At 41.5% G+C, this 22,129-nt stretch overlaps 1 protein-coding gene across 41 annotated transcripts in view; it reads left to right on the top strand.

The window, feature by feature from the left end:
- ank3a (ankyrin 3a) overlaps window positions 1-22,129 on the top strand; it is a 135,730-nt gene that overhangs the window by 62,617 nt on the left and 50,984 nt on the right. For 31 of the 41 annotated variants that reach the window (XM_055018624.1, XM_055018623.1, XM_055018630.1 and 28 more), the window contains 16 exons: window positions 1,920-2,021; window positions 2,292-2,390; window positions 4,904-5,002; window positions 5,579-5,677; window positions 7,187-7,372; window positions 7,877-7,900; window positions 9,564-9,662; window positions 11,212-11,310; window positions 11,867-11,965; window positions 12,540-12,737; window positions 15,692-15,790; window positions 16,621-16,719; window positions 16,800-16,898; window positions 16,996-17,193; window positions 18,768-18,866; window positions 21,289-21,387. In XM_055018624.1, coding sequence (XP_054874599.1) covers window positions 1,920-2,021; window positions 2,292-2,390; window positions 4,904-5,002; window positions 5,579-5,677; window positions 7,187-7,372; window positions 7,877-7,900; window positions 9,564-9,662; window positions 11,212-11,310; window positions 11,867-11,965; window positions 12,540-12,737; window positions 15,692-15,790; window positions 16,621-16,719; window positions 16,800-16,898; window positions 16,996-17,193; window positions 18,768-18,866; window positions 21,289-21,387 — 1,797 coding nt within the window. Of the gene's footprint in view, window positions 1-1,463; window positions 1,743-1,919; window positions 2,022-2,291; window positions 2,391-4,903; window positions 5,003-5,578; window positions 5,678-7,186; window positions 7,373-7,876; window positions 7,901-9,563; window positions 9,663-11,211; window positions 11,311-11,866; window positions 11,966-12,539; window positions 12,738-15,691; window positions 15,791-16,620; window positions 16,720-16,799; window positions 16,899-16,995; window positions 17,194-18,767; window positions 18,867-21,288; window positions 21,388-22,129 lie in introns of those variants that run through there. The other 10 variants (XM_055018627.1, XM_055018622.1, XM_055018650.1 and 7 more) reach the window with 4 other exon arrangements.

The raw sequence follows: 22,129 nt of genomic DNA, 5'->3' as shown, positions 1-22,129 counted from the left end.
TCTACACTATTGCTTCCTGTAGAATGTGTAGATCTATTAAGTCAATGCCTCTATCTCACCTCACCTCTCCCCTATTGCAGTCACACACCTGCTCAAACACTGTAAAACGACTCTGTGCATACAATGGCAAGCTGAGGAGACTGGTTTCTTAGGTTTGTTATGTATGAAACCCTAATAGTCTGAATGTGTGTCACCAGTCTGCAGTTTTAAGGCGGAACCGCTCAGACATGGCTGCTTATTTTGCTCATGATATGTTGTCTAGCGTGTAAAAATCACATGTTTTTATGATGTTTATCTTTTTAAACATTTATAATACCTCTTCTGCATGTGCATCTTATCTATTTTCTGTACTTGCTCTTGGCCAGTGGTTCAGTTTTGTTGCTCGGTGCTGGTTCAGCCTCTGTCCCAGTATCTCACTTTCAGCCATGAGTTTTCTCAAGGCCACTGGGGCAGAGATATCATTAGTGGTTCAGTGCTATCTAGCAATCCTCCGGAGGTTGAAGATAAGGAGAAACTTCTAGATGTGAGATGACTGGCTGCAGACATATAGCTTAATGGTCTGTGGTAATCAGGAAATGACTCGGTTTCCAGTTAGCACTGCTTCATTTGCTGTTAGTTTGTTTGTCTACACATGCGTGCATGAGCACACACAGACACAAATATTTTCCTCTCATAGCTTCATGCAGACTATCAGTGGAACAATCTGATTCTGGATGTCTTGTTCCCTCACATTTTGGCATTGGGTCAGATCCCTCTATGCTCGTCAGAGTTATTTCTGGAACCACGGCGGAGGGGGGAGGTGGAGAATACAATGTTGGATAACCGCTCGTACCGTTTGCCCCTGCTGAGTTTATCCTAAGTGTCTCTGGACACGAGGCTAAATTTAGCAGGTCTGGGCTTTTGATAATTCAGGGGAATTTGATTTTTGAGCCTCTGCTATGAAGTAGCACAACACAGCTTCTCCTGCACTCCTGCTCTCGGCGGCTCCAGTGCTGAGTTTTACAAAATGCTTTTTGCAAAGCTGCTGCTGCTGCGAGGAAGAAAGACAAAATGTGCAGAGTTTGCTGTGTGTCATTTCATGTCAAACCAAATGTCCTAGGAGCTAACATGAAGACAGAAAAGAAGCACTCCCTCCTGCTCTTCTTCACTCTTTCTAGCTTTCTCCATCTCTTTTTCTTTTCCTCTCATCCTTCTGTTGATCTCTCTCTCTCTCATATGCACACATGCTCACCACATTTGTTATAGGGGAGAAAACATGCTTCCCTCATCATTTTATTCTGGTGTGCAAAGCCCTATTTCTGTAGTGAAATAAAGGACAGCCAAGCAGAACAGAGGATGCTCGGCTTCTCATAGCAGCGTACGACACAGACTCCCAGCTGCTTTGCTGGTGGACACAGGAGCGATCTCTGAGGAAGAGAGGAGGTCTCTGTGGCAGCTGTAAGGACCACCCGGTCACTGAACTTCCTACGCTGGGGAATCACAGACGTTTGGATTTTAAAAGCTCAAACAACAGTCTGGTGGGATCTGATGGAGGACTGAGGATAAATTGTTGGGATGATAAGCTGTGGCTCTGTTGGCTTTCTCATGGATTTACTTTTAGAGATGTTTGTGTTCTCCTGATATGAAACACCAGCGGATTTTACTGTGACAATGGACCTACTGTATTTGTGGATATTGGCTTTGTTTTTACCCCTATTAAGATGCTTTTTGATGTCTGAGAAACTATGACAGAGTTCTACCTGGTACAGTGACGCATGTGCTTTTCTTCTCCTGTGTGCCTTACACTAACAGTTTGATTATGTGATGAAGATAATTGAGTGTTTAGTGCTTGGCTTGATTTACTGACCTCCTCTCTCTGTCTTTCTCTTGTCTGCTTCTTGTTCTCTCTCTCTCGCTCTCTTTTGTTTTCTGCTCTCCAGTCTGATAGTAATGCCAGTTACCTGCGAGCTGCCCGGGCAGGGAACCTTGAAAAGGTCCTTGACTACCTCAAGACTGGGGTTGAGATTAACATTTGCAATCAGGTGAGTCTTCTGAGACACTTGTGAAGAAACTGCAATGTTCCTGTGAGTGCCTCTCCTCCTTAGGATCTTCTCTGCAAACATAAATATGCCTCCACTGTAGTGTTCATCAGCTGTTTTTGCGATATTGATCTATTTTAACAAGCTTTATCATCCTTCTAGATGAGATATTCATTGATTTTAACTAACCCATTGGGCACATTTAAACATTCTCTCATAGTATATCATCACAGTTGAGCTTCATTAACTCCTCAAAATGCGTTTCCTCCTCAGAATGGTCTGAACGCTCTTCATCTGGCCTCAAAGGAGGGGCATGTAGAGGTTGTTGCTGAGCTGCTGAAGCTCGGAGCGACGGTGGATGCAGCCACAAAGGTAAAGCAAACCCCCGTCACCTATCACGCCCCACTGATGTTACTGCACTATATTTGGATACAGCACTAAACATTGCTGCTCTGTAGGACCATTTAACAGCATGAACCTACAGTATGACTACTTTTAAGCGTGCAGCCTTTGTTGGAGTCTGATACTCGATCAATATTTAATGACGCCTGTGGTTATTGCTAGAGAGAGAATTAAGCAGTAAAGAATGAAATGTATGCAAGAACGAAGCAAAAAGTGTAATGTACTAGTTGGAAATGTATGCAATAGAGGACAAGGCTGGTAGAAGCAGCAGGAGTGTTATGTTTTATGTATTGTACAATATGAGATCATATAATAAGGAAGGTCTCCTCCATCTTTCTTGTGATGGTAAAAGGAGTTGAGAGGGCGAGCCATTGAAAACATTATTCATATTTGTGCCCAGAAGGCTTTCACTCCCATTTAGTCGTCTGGTTCAGCCCCCTCTGCTTCAGGCCATACGCCGAGTGCTGACATAAACACAGGACACAATGAAATATTCAAGATCAAGGAGAAAATATCCCCAATTAAAATCTCTCTCTGTCGTGACCCCGAGGATGTTGTGGGATTAGTTTGAGATCTTGGGAATCCACCGCCTGCATCTTAATGTGTATCAATTTGGGTTTTTTTTTTCAAGCAGCCAGTGGAGACGGTTCTATGGAGGATACTTCGATTTAGTAACACGGAGGGTTTCATTTAGGTTGTGTGGCCGTTTGGTACTGGAGTTAATTGTGTATCCGCCCCTCTAACGTTGCGCTGCTCTTGTTGTGGGAGAATTAAACAAGAGGCCTTGTCCTCGGTTCATTAGCCCCTCAGCAGCTCTGTAACAAACACCACCCTTGCGAAGCTTGCAATGTCGAGACTGTCAGAGAGGTGTTGGAATTGTGGATGATGTGTTTTGTGTTGTTTTACTGGATTATGAAGATTTAACTGCAGTTTTAGAGAATCAGAAATACCATAGTTGATTTTATTGGTTTAAAGGTGGAGTATGTGATTCTAATCTAAAAAGCTTTTTGTGAAGTTCAGTAACTATGTCCTGGCAGTCCACTAGCTGTCCATTCTGTGTGCATGTGCTGAAAAATACAGTTAATTCACAGCCCTGATTCTGGAAATAGTAAACAAAGTGACTGGGACTGATCCACACAACAATATTCCTGCATATCCTGTGCAGTAAATCATGCACATGGTAACTTTCTAAACATACATATATCAACAATCTTTCCCCAGAATTGCATACTCCACCTTTAAGCTGTAGTGGTGCCATTACACTGGATCACACTGACCTGAAACACATTCATGGTGCAGCTTTGTCTCCTAGAAATTACTTTTGTCTTCTGCTAATTTATTTAGCCAAGGAAAGATAATCATCAAAGTTTTTCCAATGAAAAAAGCACCACAAGATAAATGTTCATTAAGTAAACACACTGTGTCCTGTGCTATAAAATATTCTGCTGGTCTTTTGTTTAACCAAGACCATGATCTTTCCCTCACTTCATCCCAGTGCTTACAGTGCCTATTTATAGAACTGTCACTGTGTTTTTGCTGCCACGAGCAGATATTGTTTTGCAAGAGCAGATATTGTTGGGAAAACAAATGGAATAACTTACCAGTGAGCGCAGCACTTTGCACATATGGGCACATGAGTTGCCGTGGTGTGTGTTTAGAAGTTTAGCCTTGCAAAACACTGCAGTCAGCATCTCTTTAGCACGAGGGTTGTGTTGCCAGTCTGTTGCAAATTACAATAGATTTGGATCAACACTGTTTGTAGGCCAAAGCTGAAACTTTTAAAGGCTCTCAAACAATAGAACTGCACTGATGTCCCCGACGTTGTGTCTTCAAAGGAAAAACACATCACACTGTGTGACCAAGCCAATAAATATTAACAGTGCCTGTTTATGTGTTTCAAACAACAGATGATCTAACAGTATAGTGGAGTAAGTCTGACCTTTTTTCTACTCCAGAAAAAACTTTAGGCTCAGTGAAATACACAAGTTGTTGTTTTCAGATGCATTACATACATAAAAGTCTTGTCAGTTGCTTTATTAGTCTGCCTCGTCTCCCGGCACATATCTGATTTCTCTGCTACAGTATACAGTACATGTAACTGATCACTATTGTGCAAAAGCCTACGAGCAAATCCCAGTATCACATGGCCAGGAGACATGCTGAGGGTCGACTCTGCCTTCACAAGGACCCGCACAGGTTCAGAAAAAAGCCTCCCGTAGTTGTATTTCAGGCCGAAGCTCATTTATGTGTAGGACTCGGGGATCGGAAGTGACACATTGTTGGCAGTGCAAGCAGGAGGATGCCAGAGCTGGAACGCCAGCGGTACAAACATGTGATTTGTGTGAGGGCCACATGGATACTGACGTGGATATATACAGACTATAGTGGCAACCAGTCGCACTCCTGCACACACACAAGCAAAGCAAAGTGACAGCTGGGGCAGAGCTTAACACACATTCCTGTGGTTGTTCCATGTAATGCAGAAAGGAAACACTGCTCTGCACATATCCTCACTGGCTGGCCAGACGGAAGTCGTCAAAGAGCTTGTCAATAATGGAGCCAATGTCAACGCACAATCCCAGGTGGGATACACTCAGCATGCACGCATGTACATTCACCCAATGTCAAAATGACAGCGAGGTCTTGTTAGAACAACTGAGGTGTAATTACACTACAGTGATGCACGTGTTTGCCTGGACGATACCGTATCATGAAGTCACTGACATTGAGGGAATCACTCAGAGGAAAGATCTTCACTTACTGAATCTGGCAACGTGCCAACTAGGCCTCTGTCGCTCCAGCAAACTGCTGTCTTTGCGTTTTACATTTAACTCTATCAGATCAAGGTGAGAGGAGAGATTTCAAGTACCTGCTTTCTCTCTGGTCCCATCAAACCTCAGAAAACAGCAACTGGGGATGAAACAGCCACATTAAAATCTTTACAATAAGACTTTACCTCAACATATCACACCCAAGCTGATAAGTTGCACTGACATCATTTTATAGTATTTACAGGATGACAAATTTGGGTATGTGGGTCAGATTACATTTATTGTGGACATCAAACCAAATTTAACATATCAAGTATACATTGTAAGTGGTTGCAAAGTTGAATCATTGTTGTTAAGTTGGTGTGTTTTGGTCCATGTTGTGTGCAGAATGGCTTCACCCCTCTGTACATGGCAGCCCAGGAAAATCACCTGGAGGTGGTACGATTCCTCTTGGAGAACAGCGCAAGCCAGAGTATGGCCACTGAGGTACTGTATACTGGATGTGTGTGTGTGTTTTTCTTATGGTGTGGGTGAGGGTATGTGTGTGTGTTTCTATGTGCAAGTGTGTCAGTCCTGTGTCCACCGGTCTCTACCATTACATGTATGTCTCCGTGCATTTTCTCTGCCTCAGTCTTGTGTGGTCTTTACATCTGTTGTACTAACCACCTTCATCTCCTCCTCTGTTTCCTTCCCTTCCCTCCTTGTATCCTCCTGTCTCCACTCGCTCTGCATCTGCCTGTGTCTCCATCTCTCTGTCCTTTCCGTCACCTTCTCTCTTTTTCTCGTCTTTTCTGTCTCACATACTCGCTCTCTTCACCTCTCTCGTCTTGCCACCTCCTCCTCCTCCTCCTCCTCCTCCTCCTCCTCCTCCTCCTCCTTTTCCCTCCCTCCCTCCCCCCATCTCTTCATGAGGGACTAGGCAGGGCCTCATTGATTGGTAGTGTATGGTGGTGGAGGCAGAGTGACCTTGAGCGGGTCACAGATGAGGTCCGCTGCCTCTCCTCCACGGCTGCTGCTGCTGCCGCCACCGTTACTGCTCTGATTTACGTTGCTCAGCCTGTGGAACCCATACACACTCACACTTACCAGTCACCACACGTATACACAAACATGTGCACGTATGGAGGGAGCTGATGGGGCTAATGCAATGCTCAAGCCAGTCTACACCCTACTGGTTTACAACTGTGGGCTAAATGGTAGAACATGGGGTTGCAATATCAGACATGCATGCACGTAGAATAAGTTTGCACACACACAGATCTGCACACATGAAAACAATGATATATGTTTGTGCAGATATGAATATTGAGACACATATTCAGACATACAGAATGCAGAAACATACCAGTATGGTGGGGAGCTTTCAGCTGAATTATGCATCATGAGGGTAAAGTGTGTGGGAGATACAGCAGATGTGAACCTTTACTGCCACACTCTCTCATTATGTAACTTATATTTGTGTCTTATATGGAAAGGAAGCTTGAGAATATAGAGAGAATGTACAGTAACTTCTCCATCTGTATGCATGTCACCTCCAAATACAGTTGTGAGGTAATCTTTGACTAGTTTCTGGGAAATAGCTTGCAGTTTTGTCAGATTTATGAGGACGTATTACTGTTTTCATTACATTTCCCATCGGTTCAGTTTTATTTAGTAGACTTTTCATGACATTTATGAAAAATCTCATCATCAAAGTACTACTTATAGGCTAGCAACAGGATCTATCTCTTAAAACAAATGGAGCATCCTGAATTCACTGGATCATTATTAACACCTGCATTATGCACTGCTTTTAAACTTCTATTGGATTTTTAGGTCTTGCATTGCTTTTCTCTATCCCTGCAGCAAAATGTAATATTCAAGCACCATAACCTGCTCATAACCCGCTTATATCATCCACCCCGTCACAACTACCATCCTGTATCAGTTCCATTACCAGTAACGCATTATAGCCGCAATTCAGCAGCTCTGACCGTTCTCTCCCCTCGTATGCAGGATGGCTTCACCCCTCTGGCGGTGGCCCTCCAGCAGGGCCATGACCAGGTGGTCTCCTTGCTACTGGAGAACGATACAAAGGGCAAGGTACGCCTGCCTGCCCTGCACATCGCTGCACGCAAGGACGACACCAAGGCCGCGGCCCTGCTCCTACAGAACGACCACAATGCGGACGTTGAGTCCAAGGTGAGCGACGACACAGATGTAGTCTGTCTGGGATGATGGAGCTTCACTTGGTTGCTTTGTTCTTTCTAAAATTATCTCTTTGATTCTTTGATTGTTTTTGTTGTTTTCTTTCACTATTGATGACTTTGATTTTCTGTAGGTTCTTGTTTTTTGCTGCGTTTTCTCTCCTTTTTCCTTGTTTGAGTTTGTTTTCGGTGCTCTTTTTTTGCAGAAAGGGGAAAGGAGCAGATGTACATGAACAACTGGACATGTTGGATTGCAGACACAAGAATTTGTGTTTGCACCGCATGATCGTATAAGAAAATGTTATTATTTGAGAACATCTGAAACTAAATCTTAAGTAACGACACTGATTTTGTGTCTCAGACTTCTCTGTCATAAATAATTTTGTACTGAGCTCCGTCCTCCCCTCTCTGCTCCTCCACTTTACATCAGTGGAGGGCCTTTTCTGCTTTTTTTTTCTCACTAACTGCTCATTCTCTCCTCTCTTGGCTGACTCTGTAGATGATGGTGAATAGAACAACAGAGGTACACCTCTACTCTGTACATTATGTAGTCTCTCCATTGCAGTTCATGAGAACTTTGAAAAAAACCAACAACAATCACTTCAGTGCCCCTGACTTGATGCAGTAGTGTCTCTGCAGCCCTTTGTCACTTCCCTTTGTTCCATTTTAGCTCAGTCCTGTCCTTCTCCTCTTCATCGCTTCATTAATGTTAGTGAATATCTGTAGTCCTTGACTAAATCAGAGCAATAGCGCATGTTCCACTAATACTATGTAGTAAATCCTGAGGCTGGAGGCTTGGGTATCAAGGTTGTCCTTGATTCTAATGGTTTCATGGTGTCCAAAGCTTATGTTTCCTATTTTTGGCTAATTCTTTGTGACTGTTGACAAAATGTTGTCTTAATATGTCCTGACGCAGTCCTTCCATGAAACTGATTAACATGATAACCAGTGTTGGCATGAAAGGTGGTTATCATTCATCAAAAAGCAACAATTTGTCCATAACCTGCATGGCAATCCAGTTCCTGTTAAGCTGTAAAGGAGCCCAGCCTTCTAGCAACAGACAGTTAGTCTACTTTGTTTACTAGTGTACCCTTCATTGGTTTTTACTACTTCTAATCCTCAACCAACCCTTGCACCTAAAGCATTTTGCATGGGACCAAAGCAACGCGTTAACATGACACTGCTTCTGTAAAAACAAGGGCCCCTTCGTCACACCAAAGCCAGGTGGCCACCTTCAGTGTGTGCCTGTTTTGGTTGGCACTGGTTCTGGCTTTTTGGCAGGCTTGCCAGTTATTTGGTATGATTCATCCAAAAATGGTTTTGTTGATTTGAGACTTTTGCATTGTGGGAAACAGATTTGCATCGTACATAAATGTAAAGATGGAAGAAAGTTATTGTGGATTAGAATGATCTTCTATACATCCACAGATTGAGTACAAAAAGGCAGATTTTATAGTTTATTAACATTTTTGGTAAATTTGCTTTTGTAATATGATTTAAAATGGTTGATACTTCTAGTGCGTTTGAGTTTGGACACTAGATACCAGCTGAGTGGATTCACATAGCTGAAGCACCTGCTTCCCTCTTGATTTTTGCTTATTTGAAATTGGGATTCCAGTGATTAAATAGCTTAATGTGAGACTCTCTCATCCATCGGACAGATTGTTTCCAGTGTCCTTTTGTTGCTTGGACAGCTGTTGCTCAGTAAGCCAGGGATTTTGCCAGGAAATTAGTCTCATTTAAGATGTTAGCAAATGGACATTAGGTCCATTTGCAGGCCATTTTTTTGCACACTAAAAGCAGCAGGATGTTGTGACTAAGATCAAATAGATTTACAGTAACCTCTAAATGACATCTGTCTAAATGGACACTAAGGCCTGCATAAGTGGTGTTATTTTAAGGATGATACATATAAGTGCATAGAATCCCTCTAGTTGGCCCCATGTTTGATGCTTCAGTAAAAAGACTTTTTCTACTGCTGTTAGAAAAGTCAGATGTTAGTGTAACTGTGTACAGTAGAGTGTGTCCATGTCTGATGGAGTGTGACTGTACTTCAACCATAGGTCTGTAGAATGCTATAAAGCCTAAGATTTTCACTTGCCATGAATGATGTGATTCACTTGTTGTAACATAATGTGTGTTTGTCTCTTTCCTTGTGTGTGCTGTCGGGTTCGTTCCATCCTCAGAGTGGCTTCACGCCCCTCCACATCGCAGCACATTATGGCAACATTAACGTGGCCACGCTTTTGCTGAACAGGGGGGCTGCTGTGGACTTCATGGCTCGGGTGAGTTTATTCTGCCCTCTGCTGTCTGGGAGGGGTATTACAGACTTTAAAGGTAAACACAAATAAATGGGCACACTATAATTAGTGTATTTATGCTGAAACAACAAACCTACACAGCAGTGAGACAAAGGCAGGGTTTAACATCTGTGATTTGGCCAATGTCTCCAAATTCATTATCACACTCTTTGCAAACAAAAGCCCTTAATAAGCACTAACTTAGACTATAATTTGTGCCTATTAAGAACCCTTGAGGACAACGGTATCAGCTGAAATGTGCAATGTGGGATGTGTGCATGACTAGAACTAGTAGTAAACTTGGCAATGAGAGATAAATGTTCACATTGCTGCAGCTTTCAATGGAAAACAAACATAGTTAAATCAAAATCACTCACTTAAGCAGTAAAGTGTTGTTATGCTAAGTCTTTTTCACATCCGTGGGACTTTTGAGCATCAACAAAAAATGACAATGAGGATGCTGTAAACCATTAAAATAAATATGCAGCTGTTGTCCAGTATACTTGCATTACTTACTGACATAAAGTAATGATTCTTTCAGTTTCTTCACTTAATCATATAAGTATTAAAAAGGTATTTTTGTCAGATAGGCCGAGATAATAGTCGTTTAAAGGGAAACTTTCTCACTTTTTAAGATTTATGAGAACCACAGGACATTTTTGTTAAACAAGATGCATTAAGTCACTCTCGGACTAAATTTGAAATTTGTTTGGGATATTTAGAAATATTAAAAATTACATGTAAATAGTTTTGGTTGAAACACGCTGAAAAGAAAGAGAAACAAACTTGATGACAGTAATGACAGTGTTTATGGTGATCTACATGTCAAGAGACTCATCAGTCAAACAGGAAAACCATCTGACAGCAGCTAGATGAAGGAAAGGTACTGGAAAATGTTTGGTGCATAAAGCATGGTGTGCCTGTAAAGAGTTTGGTAGCTTTAATTTTGATAAGCCACATTGCTCTGCACCTAGCTGCTTTCATGAAGTTGGTAACAAAGGGCATCATTATTTTCTTTGTTTCTTTTAATTAGCAAGCAAACTCCATGCTGCCCATTAAATGCAACAGTTAATTTATAGGTATATTTACTCTGTGATCTAAGAGAGGGTACAATTAAAAAGGTGTTGCCAAGTTAGATGTCGCCGCACCAAGTCAACACTGGACTGTAATTATATCAACCAGTGTGTCGAGGAGTGCTGGTGTTTGTGCCGCTTTTTGACAGTGATTATAGACTGAGTCCAGAAACTGTAGTGAAAAAAAGGATTAAACAATGGAAGCATCCTACAGCTGTTTGTTTGGTAATAAAAGACTACATTTTCTTAATTAGAAGGGTGTAGGACTTTATTATCGCTGCGATAAAAGTATAATAATCTCTTTACAAACAGCTTGATTACATGTTCAAATGTGTCTAATGAAATAATTCTATTTGATTATGCACGTTTTAAATGTGCCTGCGTACTGTGAGCTTTCTTGTAAACAATTAACCTGTAAATCTACAGAAGAATCCTAACAGTTTTTCTCTTTTTTCGTTCAGAATGATATCACGCCGCTTCATGTGGCAGCAAAAAGGGGGAACAGTAACATGGTGAAGCTGCTGCTGGACAGAGGGTCCAAAATTGATGCAAAAACGAAGGTGAGACCATGGACCTAATTCTTCTCAGAAATAAGGCACAAGAATCTAAATGATACTTTTTTGAAATATAGTTTATTTTTGAGATAGACAGACCTAGTTTCCTATTGGATTTCAAATTATCCCATGCATATGTAAATGGTGCTTATTCTCCTGCACCCCACAAGAGCTATGTTTTTTTATTTTAAACTGGACTTAGATTTTTAAATACCAATTATTTTTCACCTTTACTGTAAATACCAACAACTTTGCACCTATATTGTAAATATCAGCAATTTTGACAACTTATTTCATCAACCAGTATGATTTGCACCTTTATTTCATGTTCTTTTTGGTTTCCTTATCTTTCTTGAATGTATTGTGAACTGCTGGATAAATACAGGATCTATCCAGGCATTCTGATCACTAAAATATAAACTTTGTATTGGGTTGCTGCTAGTTCTTTGTCCATTGTTGATGTTTTTGATGCAAGTTTATCTGTCCTTGTCTTAATCTTAGAAGAAGAGTTCAGTTTTGTGGTTGAAAGAGTATCAAAAGCTTTGCTGTCGTTCTTTTCCAGGATGGTCTGACACCTCTTCACTGTGGGGCGAGGAGTGGTCACGAGCAGGTGGTAGAAATCCTACTAGACCGAGGAGCTCCTATCCTGTCCAAGACCAAGGTAGCTACTAGGATGATCAATTAGGAAGATGCTGCTTAGCTCAGAATAGGAGAGAAACAAACACTTTCCACTGGCTGCTATGAAACAGACTAGACTAGAATAGATCACATTTCAGTTGAAACAGGGCACACATTGTTAATATCACTATTAATTCATTTATTTACTAACCACACAGAGCTATTTGAAATCTTCTATCCACTCAGATAGCAGGTCTGTTGTTGTTGCTGTAGTGTTATCGCATTGTCTCCATAACGTGTGTGCGACCTCTCCAGAACATCCTGTCTTCGCTGCGTAGCCCGTCAGTTTGACCACGCAGGACGACCAGTGTAACGAAAATAGACATTGTTGTAATGGCCTCGTTATAACAATGCTTCTGTGACCTTCTCAGCAAAACTTCCTTCACAGTCTTTCTGTGCAGCGCTCGGCCACGCCCTAACTTGCTGTGTCTGTCTGTCCATCTGTCTATGTGTCCGTCTGCGTGTGTGTTTGTCTCTCTCTCTTTGTCTGTCTGTCTCTCTCTCTCTCTCCCCCTCTCTGTGTCTCTTTCTTTCCCTCTGTCTCCGCCCCACCGTAGAACGGCCTGTCACCGCTCCACATGGCCACTCAGGGCGACCACCTGAACTGCGTCCAGCTGCTGCTCCAGCACGACGTGCCGGTGGACGACGTCACCAACGACTACCTGACGGCGCTGCACGTCGCCGCCCACTGCGGCCACTACAAGGTGGCCAAGCTCATCGTGGACAAGAAGGCCAACCCAAACGCCAAGGCTCTGGTAGGGATACAGGGAGGGAGGAATCGGGGGCTGAAGATTAAAAAGTGGCATGATCACGGTGGAAAGCTTCCATCCCATTTTTAATACACATTTTTATGATGTAAAGGGTTGCAGAGGGGCTGGAGCCTATCCTGGGCGACTTAGCATGAAGGCAGGGTACACCTGGACAAGTCGCCAGTCCATTGCAAGCCCAACACTGAGAGACAGACTACCAAACACACTCACATTCACTTTAGAATTACCAATTCATCTGAGCATTTCCTTGGATAAGCAAATATTAATAAAAAACTGATAAGATCAATTTTTTTTCAATTTTTCACTTTTTTTTTTCCAATAAAAATTCAAAGGATTCGGTGTCTTTGACAAAATGTTGCTCTTACTTGGCCAAAACAAGATTCAAAAAGTCCATCCATCCATTATCTATACACTGCTTTACCCTCTCTAAGGTTGCAGGGGGCTGGAGTCTATTCCAGTTGAGTTAGGCGAAGGCAGGAGACACCCTGAACAGTCAAGTCCATCATAGGGCAAACACAAGACAGACAACCAAGCACACCTACAGATAATTTACAATCATCAATAAACTTAAGCATGTCTTTGGATAAGCAGATATTAATGAAATATTGATAATGTTAGTCAGTTTCTAGTTGCAAAAGACACTATTTTTGCTTTTATTTGACTGTTTTTTCCAGTAAAAATTCAGAGGATTCAGCATCTTTGACAAAAGTTTGCTTTTGTTTGGCCAAAACAACAGTCAAAAAGTCCATCCATCCATTATCTATACATCGCTTTATCCTCTGTAGGGGCTTTGTATGGACTACAGAGGAGCCGGAGCCTATCCCAGCTGACTTAGGGACACCTTGGACAAGTATCAGTCCAGTAGAGACCCAACAGCATAGTCACACCCACAGACAATGTAGAATCACAAGTTAACTTAAGCATATCTTTGGAAAAGCAAATATTAATTAAAGCTGCAAGCAGCGTCGGACGGGTCCTCGCATCCTTGCTGGTCGGCGAATCCGCGCACGTCCACCAGGTGGCGCTGCGACCGAGAATGCATGTCGGCCTATGGATGCGACGAGGGCTGGACTCTGATCACACGTGTAAAATTTCAGGCAGATTGGAGCATGTACAGCTGAGTTAAACACCACTTCCTGTTTCATGGCGAAGGTTCCATTTTTTTGGGAGTCGCCGTGGCCACGCCCTTTGAAATGAGATGAACATTTTGATAACTTTTCATCAGGTCGCGTGTTTGCATATATTGGCCAAATTTGAGGTCTCTCGGACTTATCCCCGATGAGTTATTAATTTTACAAAATTTACAGCTAATTCAAGATGACCGACTTCCTGTTGGGTTTCGGGCGTGGCCATGATTGACTTTTTTGGGTTTCCTGATGTGCTGAATATGCCTACAAAACTTTGTAGCTGTAGATGAAACGTCGTGCAAGTTGGCCTAATGACCAAATTTTCAATTTTCCAGGGGGCGCTATGGAGCCATTTTGCCACACACGTGCGCAACTCCCATAAAATATCAAATTTTTCGCCAGTCCTGATGAGCATGCCAAGTTTGACGCGTTTTGGGGTATGATAAAGCCGCCAAAAATGGCGATTTCCCGGCGGGCAAAGAATAATAATAATAATAATAATAATAATAATAATAATAATAATAATAATAATAATAATAATAAATAATTCCTTGCATTCCAATAGGGTCCTCCGCACCGTCGGTGCTCGGACCCTAATAATAATAATAATAATAATAATAATAATAATAATAATAAATAATTCCTTGCATTCCAATAGGGTCCTCCGAACCGTCGGTGCTCGGACCCTAATTAAAATTGATAAGGATAGTCAGTTTCTAGTTGCCAAAAGGCACTATTCTGGCTTTTATCTGACTATTTTTTCCATAAAAATTCAAAGGATTCAGTGTCTTCTTAAAATTTTTGCTTTAACTCTTCCAAAACAGAACTCAGAAAGTGAACTACATTATCAGAGGACAGAAGAATTTGTGTTTTATATGTTGTGCAAAATGAGCCAACCGTTATGATATTTCTGCTCTGATATAATGAAAGAAAATATCAGAATATGTTCAAACCTGTGGACATTTTTGAATCACCAGTTTACTTGAGCATGTCTTTGGAAAAGCAAATATTAATGAAATATTGAAAAATTGACCAGTATATTCAATTTGTACTTGCCAAAAGTCACTATTTTTTGCTTTTATGTTGACTATTTTGTCCCTAAAAATTCAAAGGATTTAGTGTCTTCTGCAAGACTCAAAAATATCACTAAACTAGCAGAAGAAAGAGGAATTTTGTGTTTTTTTCGGTCATATGCTGTTGATGTTCTGATAAAAGGGATACTTTTATGCTGACCATTTTCTCCATAAAAATTCAAAAGACTCTTCTACAAAATGTTTCCTTTGCCAAACAGGACTCAAAAAGTGAATTAAATTTATAGAAGAAAGAGAAATGTGTTTTGTAGGTCATGTAAAATGAGCCAGCCAGTCTGCTACTGCTGCTCTGATATGATGAAAGGAAAAACGAGAATAGATTCTCCCTTTAGTGACCAAAAAATTAATACTCGAGGCAAATGAGAAGAAAAACAGAGAACCGTGTGCAAAATGAGAGATGAGGGGTTGATCAAGGTGGTAGAACAGTGGAATTCTGAAAATGTGAAAGTTCTGAAGCTGCCAAAAAGGGATAAAAAGAGCTTCTTTGTGAGCATCTGGATTTGAGAGGGAGTAGAATAACTGAGAGAAAAAAATTGATTTCCTCTCCACTCTTCACACTTTGGTGTCACACATTCATTTCCTTTCGGATCTTTTTCTCCCCTTTAAGCAGTCACACATTCACAGATGTCTTATAACTGCGGAGGGTTCATTTCTTGCTGGATGTCAGTGATGATACTACAATCTTTACATTGAGATTTTTCCTTTTTTTTTCTTTGTGCAGAACGGTTTCACTCCACTTCACATCGCCTGCAAGAAGAACAGAGTCAAAGTGATGGAGCTGTTGCTGAAACACGGAGCGTCTATCCAGGCTGTAACAGAGGTACTATACTATTTATTTTATTTGTATTTATTTATTTATTTTGACTGGACAGTGCATATTAATGAACATACAATCTCATAATAGTTTACACAAGGTTGCAGTAAATAGGCCGGATTGAGCACAAGGCTAATTTCCATCCGTTGTCCCACACATAAAAGGAAAACATACAGGGGTAGAGACGTATTATAAACAATATAGTAAAACAAAGACAACGACAAATTAATACTGACTGGGTTAAACCTACCCTAAAGTGCTACTATTTTAGAAAAGTGCTTTCTAGGCAGAGCCTGTCATACAGTTAAAGTGCCTGATTTTAAAGTGCCTGAATTCTTCGGTGTCTTATACTGTCTCTTAAAACTGGCAAAAGTGGAGCTTTCTCTGATAGCTAGAGGTAAAGTATTCCAGTTTGTGCAGCCTTTTGCAGATAATGCATTCTGTGCAAAGGAAAACTTTCTAAATTTTACTTCAGTCACCCCTGGTGGCTGAACTTTTAGATAAAATTCCCAGGGGCAATGGGGCCATCCCATTCTCAGACTTATAGATTAAATAAGCACTTTTAAATGATTTGAAACGCTCAAAGCTTAGAAATCGATATTTATTCAAGTTTGCACAATGATGAAATGACTGCGGCTTTTTGTCAAACACTTTAATGGCTTTTTTATACCAGACTGGATTTGCTCTTTTCTGCACCACTGTACCATTTAATACATAATAATGTCCTGCCTTTGAATGGGGTTTCTTTTTGTTTAGAGTTAAATAAGTGAATTGATGGGTTGATTTTGTTTTTGATGTAATATTTCACGGTGATCATCACATCCGTTTCCCTGCAGTCTGGTTTGACGCCCATCCACGTGGCGGCCTTCATGGGTCATGAAAACATCGTCCATGCCCTGACACATCACGGAGCATCACCCAACACCACAAACGTAGTGAGTGGATCATTACAATGCACTTTTAGAAGCATGTGTTCAGAGGTCAGAGCTCTCTCTGACAGCTGTTTGTCTTCCAGCGAGGGGAGACAGCTCTCCACATGGCAGCCAGGGCGGGCCAGGCAGATGTAGTCCGATACCTGCTGAAGAACGGAGCCAAGGTGGAGACCAAGTCCAAGGTTAGAACGCCGTGCCTCTTTATCAATCACTACGTCAAAGGAAGAAGCAAACAGTGTTAGAACACGGAGCCAAAAGGCACTTTCTCCTTCTCTGCAGGACGACCAGACAGCGCTGCACATCTCCAGTCGGCTGGGGAAGGTTGACATCGTCCAACAGCTGCTGCATTGCGGCGCCTCTGCCAACGCTGCCACCACCTCAGGCTACACCCCGCTTCACCTGGCTGCACGCGAAGGACACCAAGACGTCGCCGCCATGCTGCTGGAGAACGGAGCCTCGCTGTCTTCCTCCACTAAGGTGAGTCCCAAACATCTGGTGAACCAAGCAGGACAGATAATGTCCACTGATTTCATTTCAGTACCGTTTATTTCCACTAGTGGGCTCCAGTTTCTGTTTTCAGTAGCCTCCAAGATGCTTGGAGCTAATAAATGCTGAAATATGCTGCTGTCATAACCAAAGCAGTCATCATTTCCAGCTTTGAGACCCAGAATCTTCCTCAGCTATATTAATTTCGGTCACACAGTTAAAAACGTGCTTTGGTGCAGGTCTTACCTTCACGTCATTGTCTCAAGCACTCAAATTGTTGTTTTGTTCCTTTTCCAGACACAGTATTGATCAGTTTTTAGTGCTGGCCCACTGATTTAAAGTCACTGTTTTTCCTGTTAAGATGTTTTTTAGTTTTATCGATGCAGTCAACCACGAAAGTATAATGGCAGTTTTTCGTGGTGGTAGCTGTCGCCCATCTGACGAATTGCACAGATCAAGGTCAAAAAGAGATATGGGAGACACTTTTACGCAATCAGTGCATGTGTGTGGTATGTTGCTGGGGGCTGTCTTTGAAGGTAACCTCTGTCAGTGGAACAGATTAATGAAGGGTAAACCCCATGGTGCTCTCTTCCTCTGCTTCTATCACACACACAGCATCTTTTGGGACGTTACCTGAGTCAGCTGCTCAAGGAAATGATGTTATACTAATGTGGGATCAGGGGAATTGGAAGATGGGAGCTTTGAATTGACCCATTTGTGATTTTTCTGCAACTAATTTATCATTAAAGTGACTACATTTTCAAACATGTTAAGCTAATCTGTCTATCCAGCAATGTATCTTTTCTAAAATTATCCTTTAGTTTATGTTTTAGTTTGTATAAATAGTGACTGTGACCGATCACACAATGAGGTCATGTGTTTCAGAGCGTGGAATCTGTGGGAGTCCCACATTCCTCTGGAAAATATGACCTAATGTCTTTAAATATCTTCACGTACACACAGGAAGGAAGCCAAGATTAACATGATCACTTTATACATAACAGCCTTTTGATGTGGAATACACGAGGAAATGAGGATCTGTGGTTTCTCAGGCTGTTACAATCTTATGTTTATGTCCTGTTCTAGCAAAATTACTTGTCCACAGATAATATTTATTCATTGGTTGTCACACATTTAAATGTAGTGAATTTAGTAACTTGATGTAAAAGGTGAATTTTGATGATAATATCAGTTGTCAAATGTCATCCAAGCATTTTAGTTGACATATTTTAGGATCATACAGTCTTTTTTTCAGTGCTTTAAATTGAATTGAATGGAAAAACATCATATTTTTTCAGTTTAGGGAAAAGCAAAGTCTTTGCTGCTGCAGTTAGACACTTTGTATACTACATTACTATGTGTTATTGCATCAACTTGATAATACAAATGAGTTTATTGCAACTATGTGGGAAACTATGTTGCTATAAAAAAAGAGCCTGTTCCCATGCCAGCCAAGTCCAGCCCTAAATAATGCAAACATTCACATCCTGATGAATACCCCTCTGTAGTCCTCTCTCTCTATCCATGCTTTCATTTTAATTATGTGTCTTCTTTGTGTCCAACAGAAAGGGTTCAGTCCCCTGCATGTGGCAGCGAAGTACGGCAAGATGGAAGTGGCCAGTTTGCTCCTACAGAAGAGAGCTGCGCCTGATGCTGCAGGAAAGGTGAGAAAACAAAAGAGGAGAGAGTTCTGGCAGACAGCTCACTTTAGAAAGGCCATCTTAATCGTAGCCAACATTTAAGAATGTTTTCAGATGTGGAGCTGCTGGAAAACAAGAGCTGTCTGAGAAGGGAGGCGGTTGGCACGGAAACAGGGGTATAAACTTAAATTGCTGAATTTCTTTGACAAGATGTGTCAAGGTCAAAACCATAGTTTCCTTGGATAAAAGAGATGGGATCAGGAGAAGTGTTTAAACAATCAGAGGGATCATTCTCAGTTGTGTAGACGATACATACATAAAACACTAAGAATTAAATTATGCATGCGCAACAGTTAAAAACTTTGTGAGGATTTTAAGTTGTGGGTCACGCAGTCAGCTTTTCCTGTTTAGATGTGGCCAACAAACAGCTAAAATCAGGATTCTGTGACCATTTATCATTCTGTAAGTCTTCTGGTCGCCTGTCCTTATCCAGTCTGTCTCTGAGAGAGTAAACAGAACCCCTTTTGAGTTGTATTTTCCATGCTGCAGCTGGGGTGGTGAGTGTGTGGAGGAGTGGCAGGTTTAGATCTGATCACAGGGCAACGGTGCAAACAGATGCCCGTCCTGCTGCAAAAACCTTGTAAGCAGATTTGCTTTTTATTCCCTCGACACACACACATTGACAGGCTTACTTAGCACAATCGTGCTGGCTCTAGCTGTCTGTGTGTCTGTGCCACCATCTGAGAGCATTTAACATAATGGCAGTCAGGTATGATAATGAAGCTTCCACACTGCCTGCTGGTGTCACGCTAAAATCAGCCCCGCTGTCAGAAACACAAAGCAAAAATCAGGCCTTTAATGCAGCTTAATGACAGTGATTTTCTTCAGAGGCAAGAAAAAAAGCTATTTTGTTTCTAACACTTTAACCAAGAGACATTTTGACCCAAGATATGAATATATCGCACATTTCTCCGTGATTGCTGCAACCACACATCGCTCATGAGACACCCCGGAAATACTCTGCACGCTTTTTTCTGAGTAATTTCAGGCGTTCAGTGTCATATCGAGTGACTCAGCCCTGGAAAAAGATCTAGGTTATGTTCTGCATTCACGAGGAAGGTGGCAGAACAGAAAACTGACCTTTAAAGCCCCCTCAGACATCTATAATCTCTTCCCTCGGATATCTGAGCTTCAGTGTGCAGACTTAGACACTAGGGGGCTGTTTCACTTGCTGAAGGAGGAAAGTTTCTCTGTACTCACATTACAAGTGAATTTAAGACTGTCTACCTGTGGTGCAGACACTTGACACCTCCAGCACAAACATTTAGACACTGAGAAAGGACTTTTCAGTAAAATAAGAGACATCTTGTGTGTAAAAATGGAACTTTTGAAAGAAAATTTATTGACATAGTTATCAATTCTGAATTTTCCAGTGATGGAGAAGGAAAAACACACACAAGAAATACATCAGAATCAGATTTGCTCAGATATTCAGTCATCCAGGTCATGGTAATCCTAAGAGCTTCAGTCAAAGGAACCAGACTTTAGGTTCTTGAATCTTCAACCTTTACAAGAAAAGTCCAGCTGCTTTTTACCGACGCTTGTAGGATATATCAGACATGTATTATCCTAAGGATTAGGCATAAACCACACACATATCAGACGCATATTATTCTAAGCATCCAACTTTTATGTTCTAAAGCACGTCTAAAGGTCATCTGTAAATCAAAACAAGAAGAACATGCTGCTGCTTCTGCTACAAGCACACTAATACTGTTCCTCCTCCTACTGCTAATAAAAAAATAAAAGTGCCATCATTGCTGTCAAAACCATGTATCTCCATTTTTGCCCATTTTTCCTCTCTGCTTTAGACTGCATTAGCTGCAATTACCAAAACACAGATGAGTCTCCAAGTAAAATGATGGCGGTCAGTTTGTATTATAGATTAAGTAGGCGCTAAATTTTAAAAGGAAGAAGAATGTGTAGGATAAAAAGAGGGATCCTGGCTGCATCATTTTTTTTTTTGTGTAAAATTGGTCAAGAATTCCATTATTGATTTAAAACATTTCCCCACTTCTTAAGCTAATGGCTCCATTTAAATACAGCTGGTGCAAAGTTGACATTTTGAAGATACATTTCATTAAGGACATCCTCTTTTCTTGTCCTAATTGATGATGTCGTCCTCCTCCTGCTTCTTCTTCTTCAGGATTTCAGCATGAAGCTCCAAACTGTCTCCTGTACTAAATATCTTTCATCAGTTTAATGGCCGTCTCCTCTCCATCTCCTTAACATTCTGTTGATTTGGTTCTTTCATTTTGACTTATTGTCGTGTTTGTGCTTGTGCGTGTTCTAATCTGGTGTTGTGTTGCATGCCTGTGTGCGTGGATGTGTTTCTACATCCGTGTGTGTGTGTGTGTGTGTGTGTGCGGGTGCGTGGGTGTTTTAGAGTGGGCTAACTCCACTGCATGTAGCCGCTCACTACGATAATCAGAGAGTGGCTCTGCTGCTGCTGGATCAGGGAGCTTCCCCACACGCTGCCGCCAAGGTATCCACACAAACACACAGAAAACACTCGTGCTACAATCAACTCACCTGGCTTTTGCTTTCAGGGCCATCTCAGATCACTAACAACATTCTGTGTGTCACGTCCATCTGTGTGTATCTGATCCTCATTTCCATCCATTACATATTGTGCAGCCCTGCGAATGTGCAGGTTCTCCTTTGTGCTCATACTGTCGGCATTTATGGGCTTGGAAGATTAAAAAAAAAAATTTCATATTTCTCTTAAAATGAAACGAGACATGGTGTTGTCAGTGAAAGTGCAGGGGCTGGTGATCGTAAATTGCTTTAAACTACAACTTTCTGTCTGTTCTAGAGCTGTAAATTGTGTCTTTTCCAAATAAAAAGCCAAAAAATGAGTTTAGTTGCTGCTCTTGAAGTTGAAATGTCAAATACACATGGTCAGAGATACATGGTCAAGTAAGGATTTGTCTCCTGGTAGTCTCTTTAAAACAACCACAGAGCAGAAGTATGAGCAGAAACCAAAATACTGCAGGAAATGTCTGTTTTCCTGCTGGATTGACACCCTGCAAGAGGAGACCAAAGCTCGTAAAGCTCATTTATCTTTGCTCTCGGTTTTCCCTTTCTGTCGCTGGCTCTGTCTCCTCCCAACTCTCTCTTCCTTAATCTGTATCTGTCTATTTATTCCTCTACTTTTCCTGCTTCCCCTCCCACACTCTTAGTCATTCCTCCCTGCCTGCCTTTACTCTGAGTTCCTCTCCGTCTAT

The sequence above is a fragment of the Amphiprion ocellaris genome, chromosome 16, assembly GCF_022539595.1.
Source record: "Amphiprion ocellaris isolate individual 3 ecotype Okinawa chromosome 16, ASM2253959v1, whole genome shotgun sequence".
NCBI classification, from domain to species: Eukaryota; Metazoa; Chordata; class Actinopteri; family Pomacentridae; genus Amphiprion; species Amphiprion ocellaris.
This window is presented reverse-complemented; position numbering and strand designations above follow the sequence as displayed.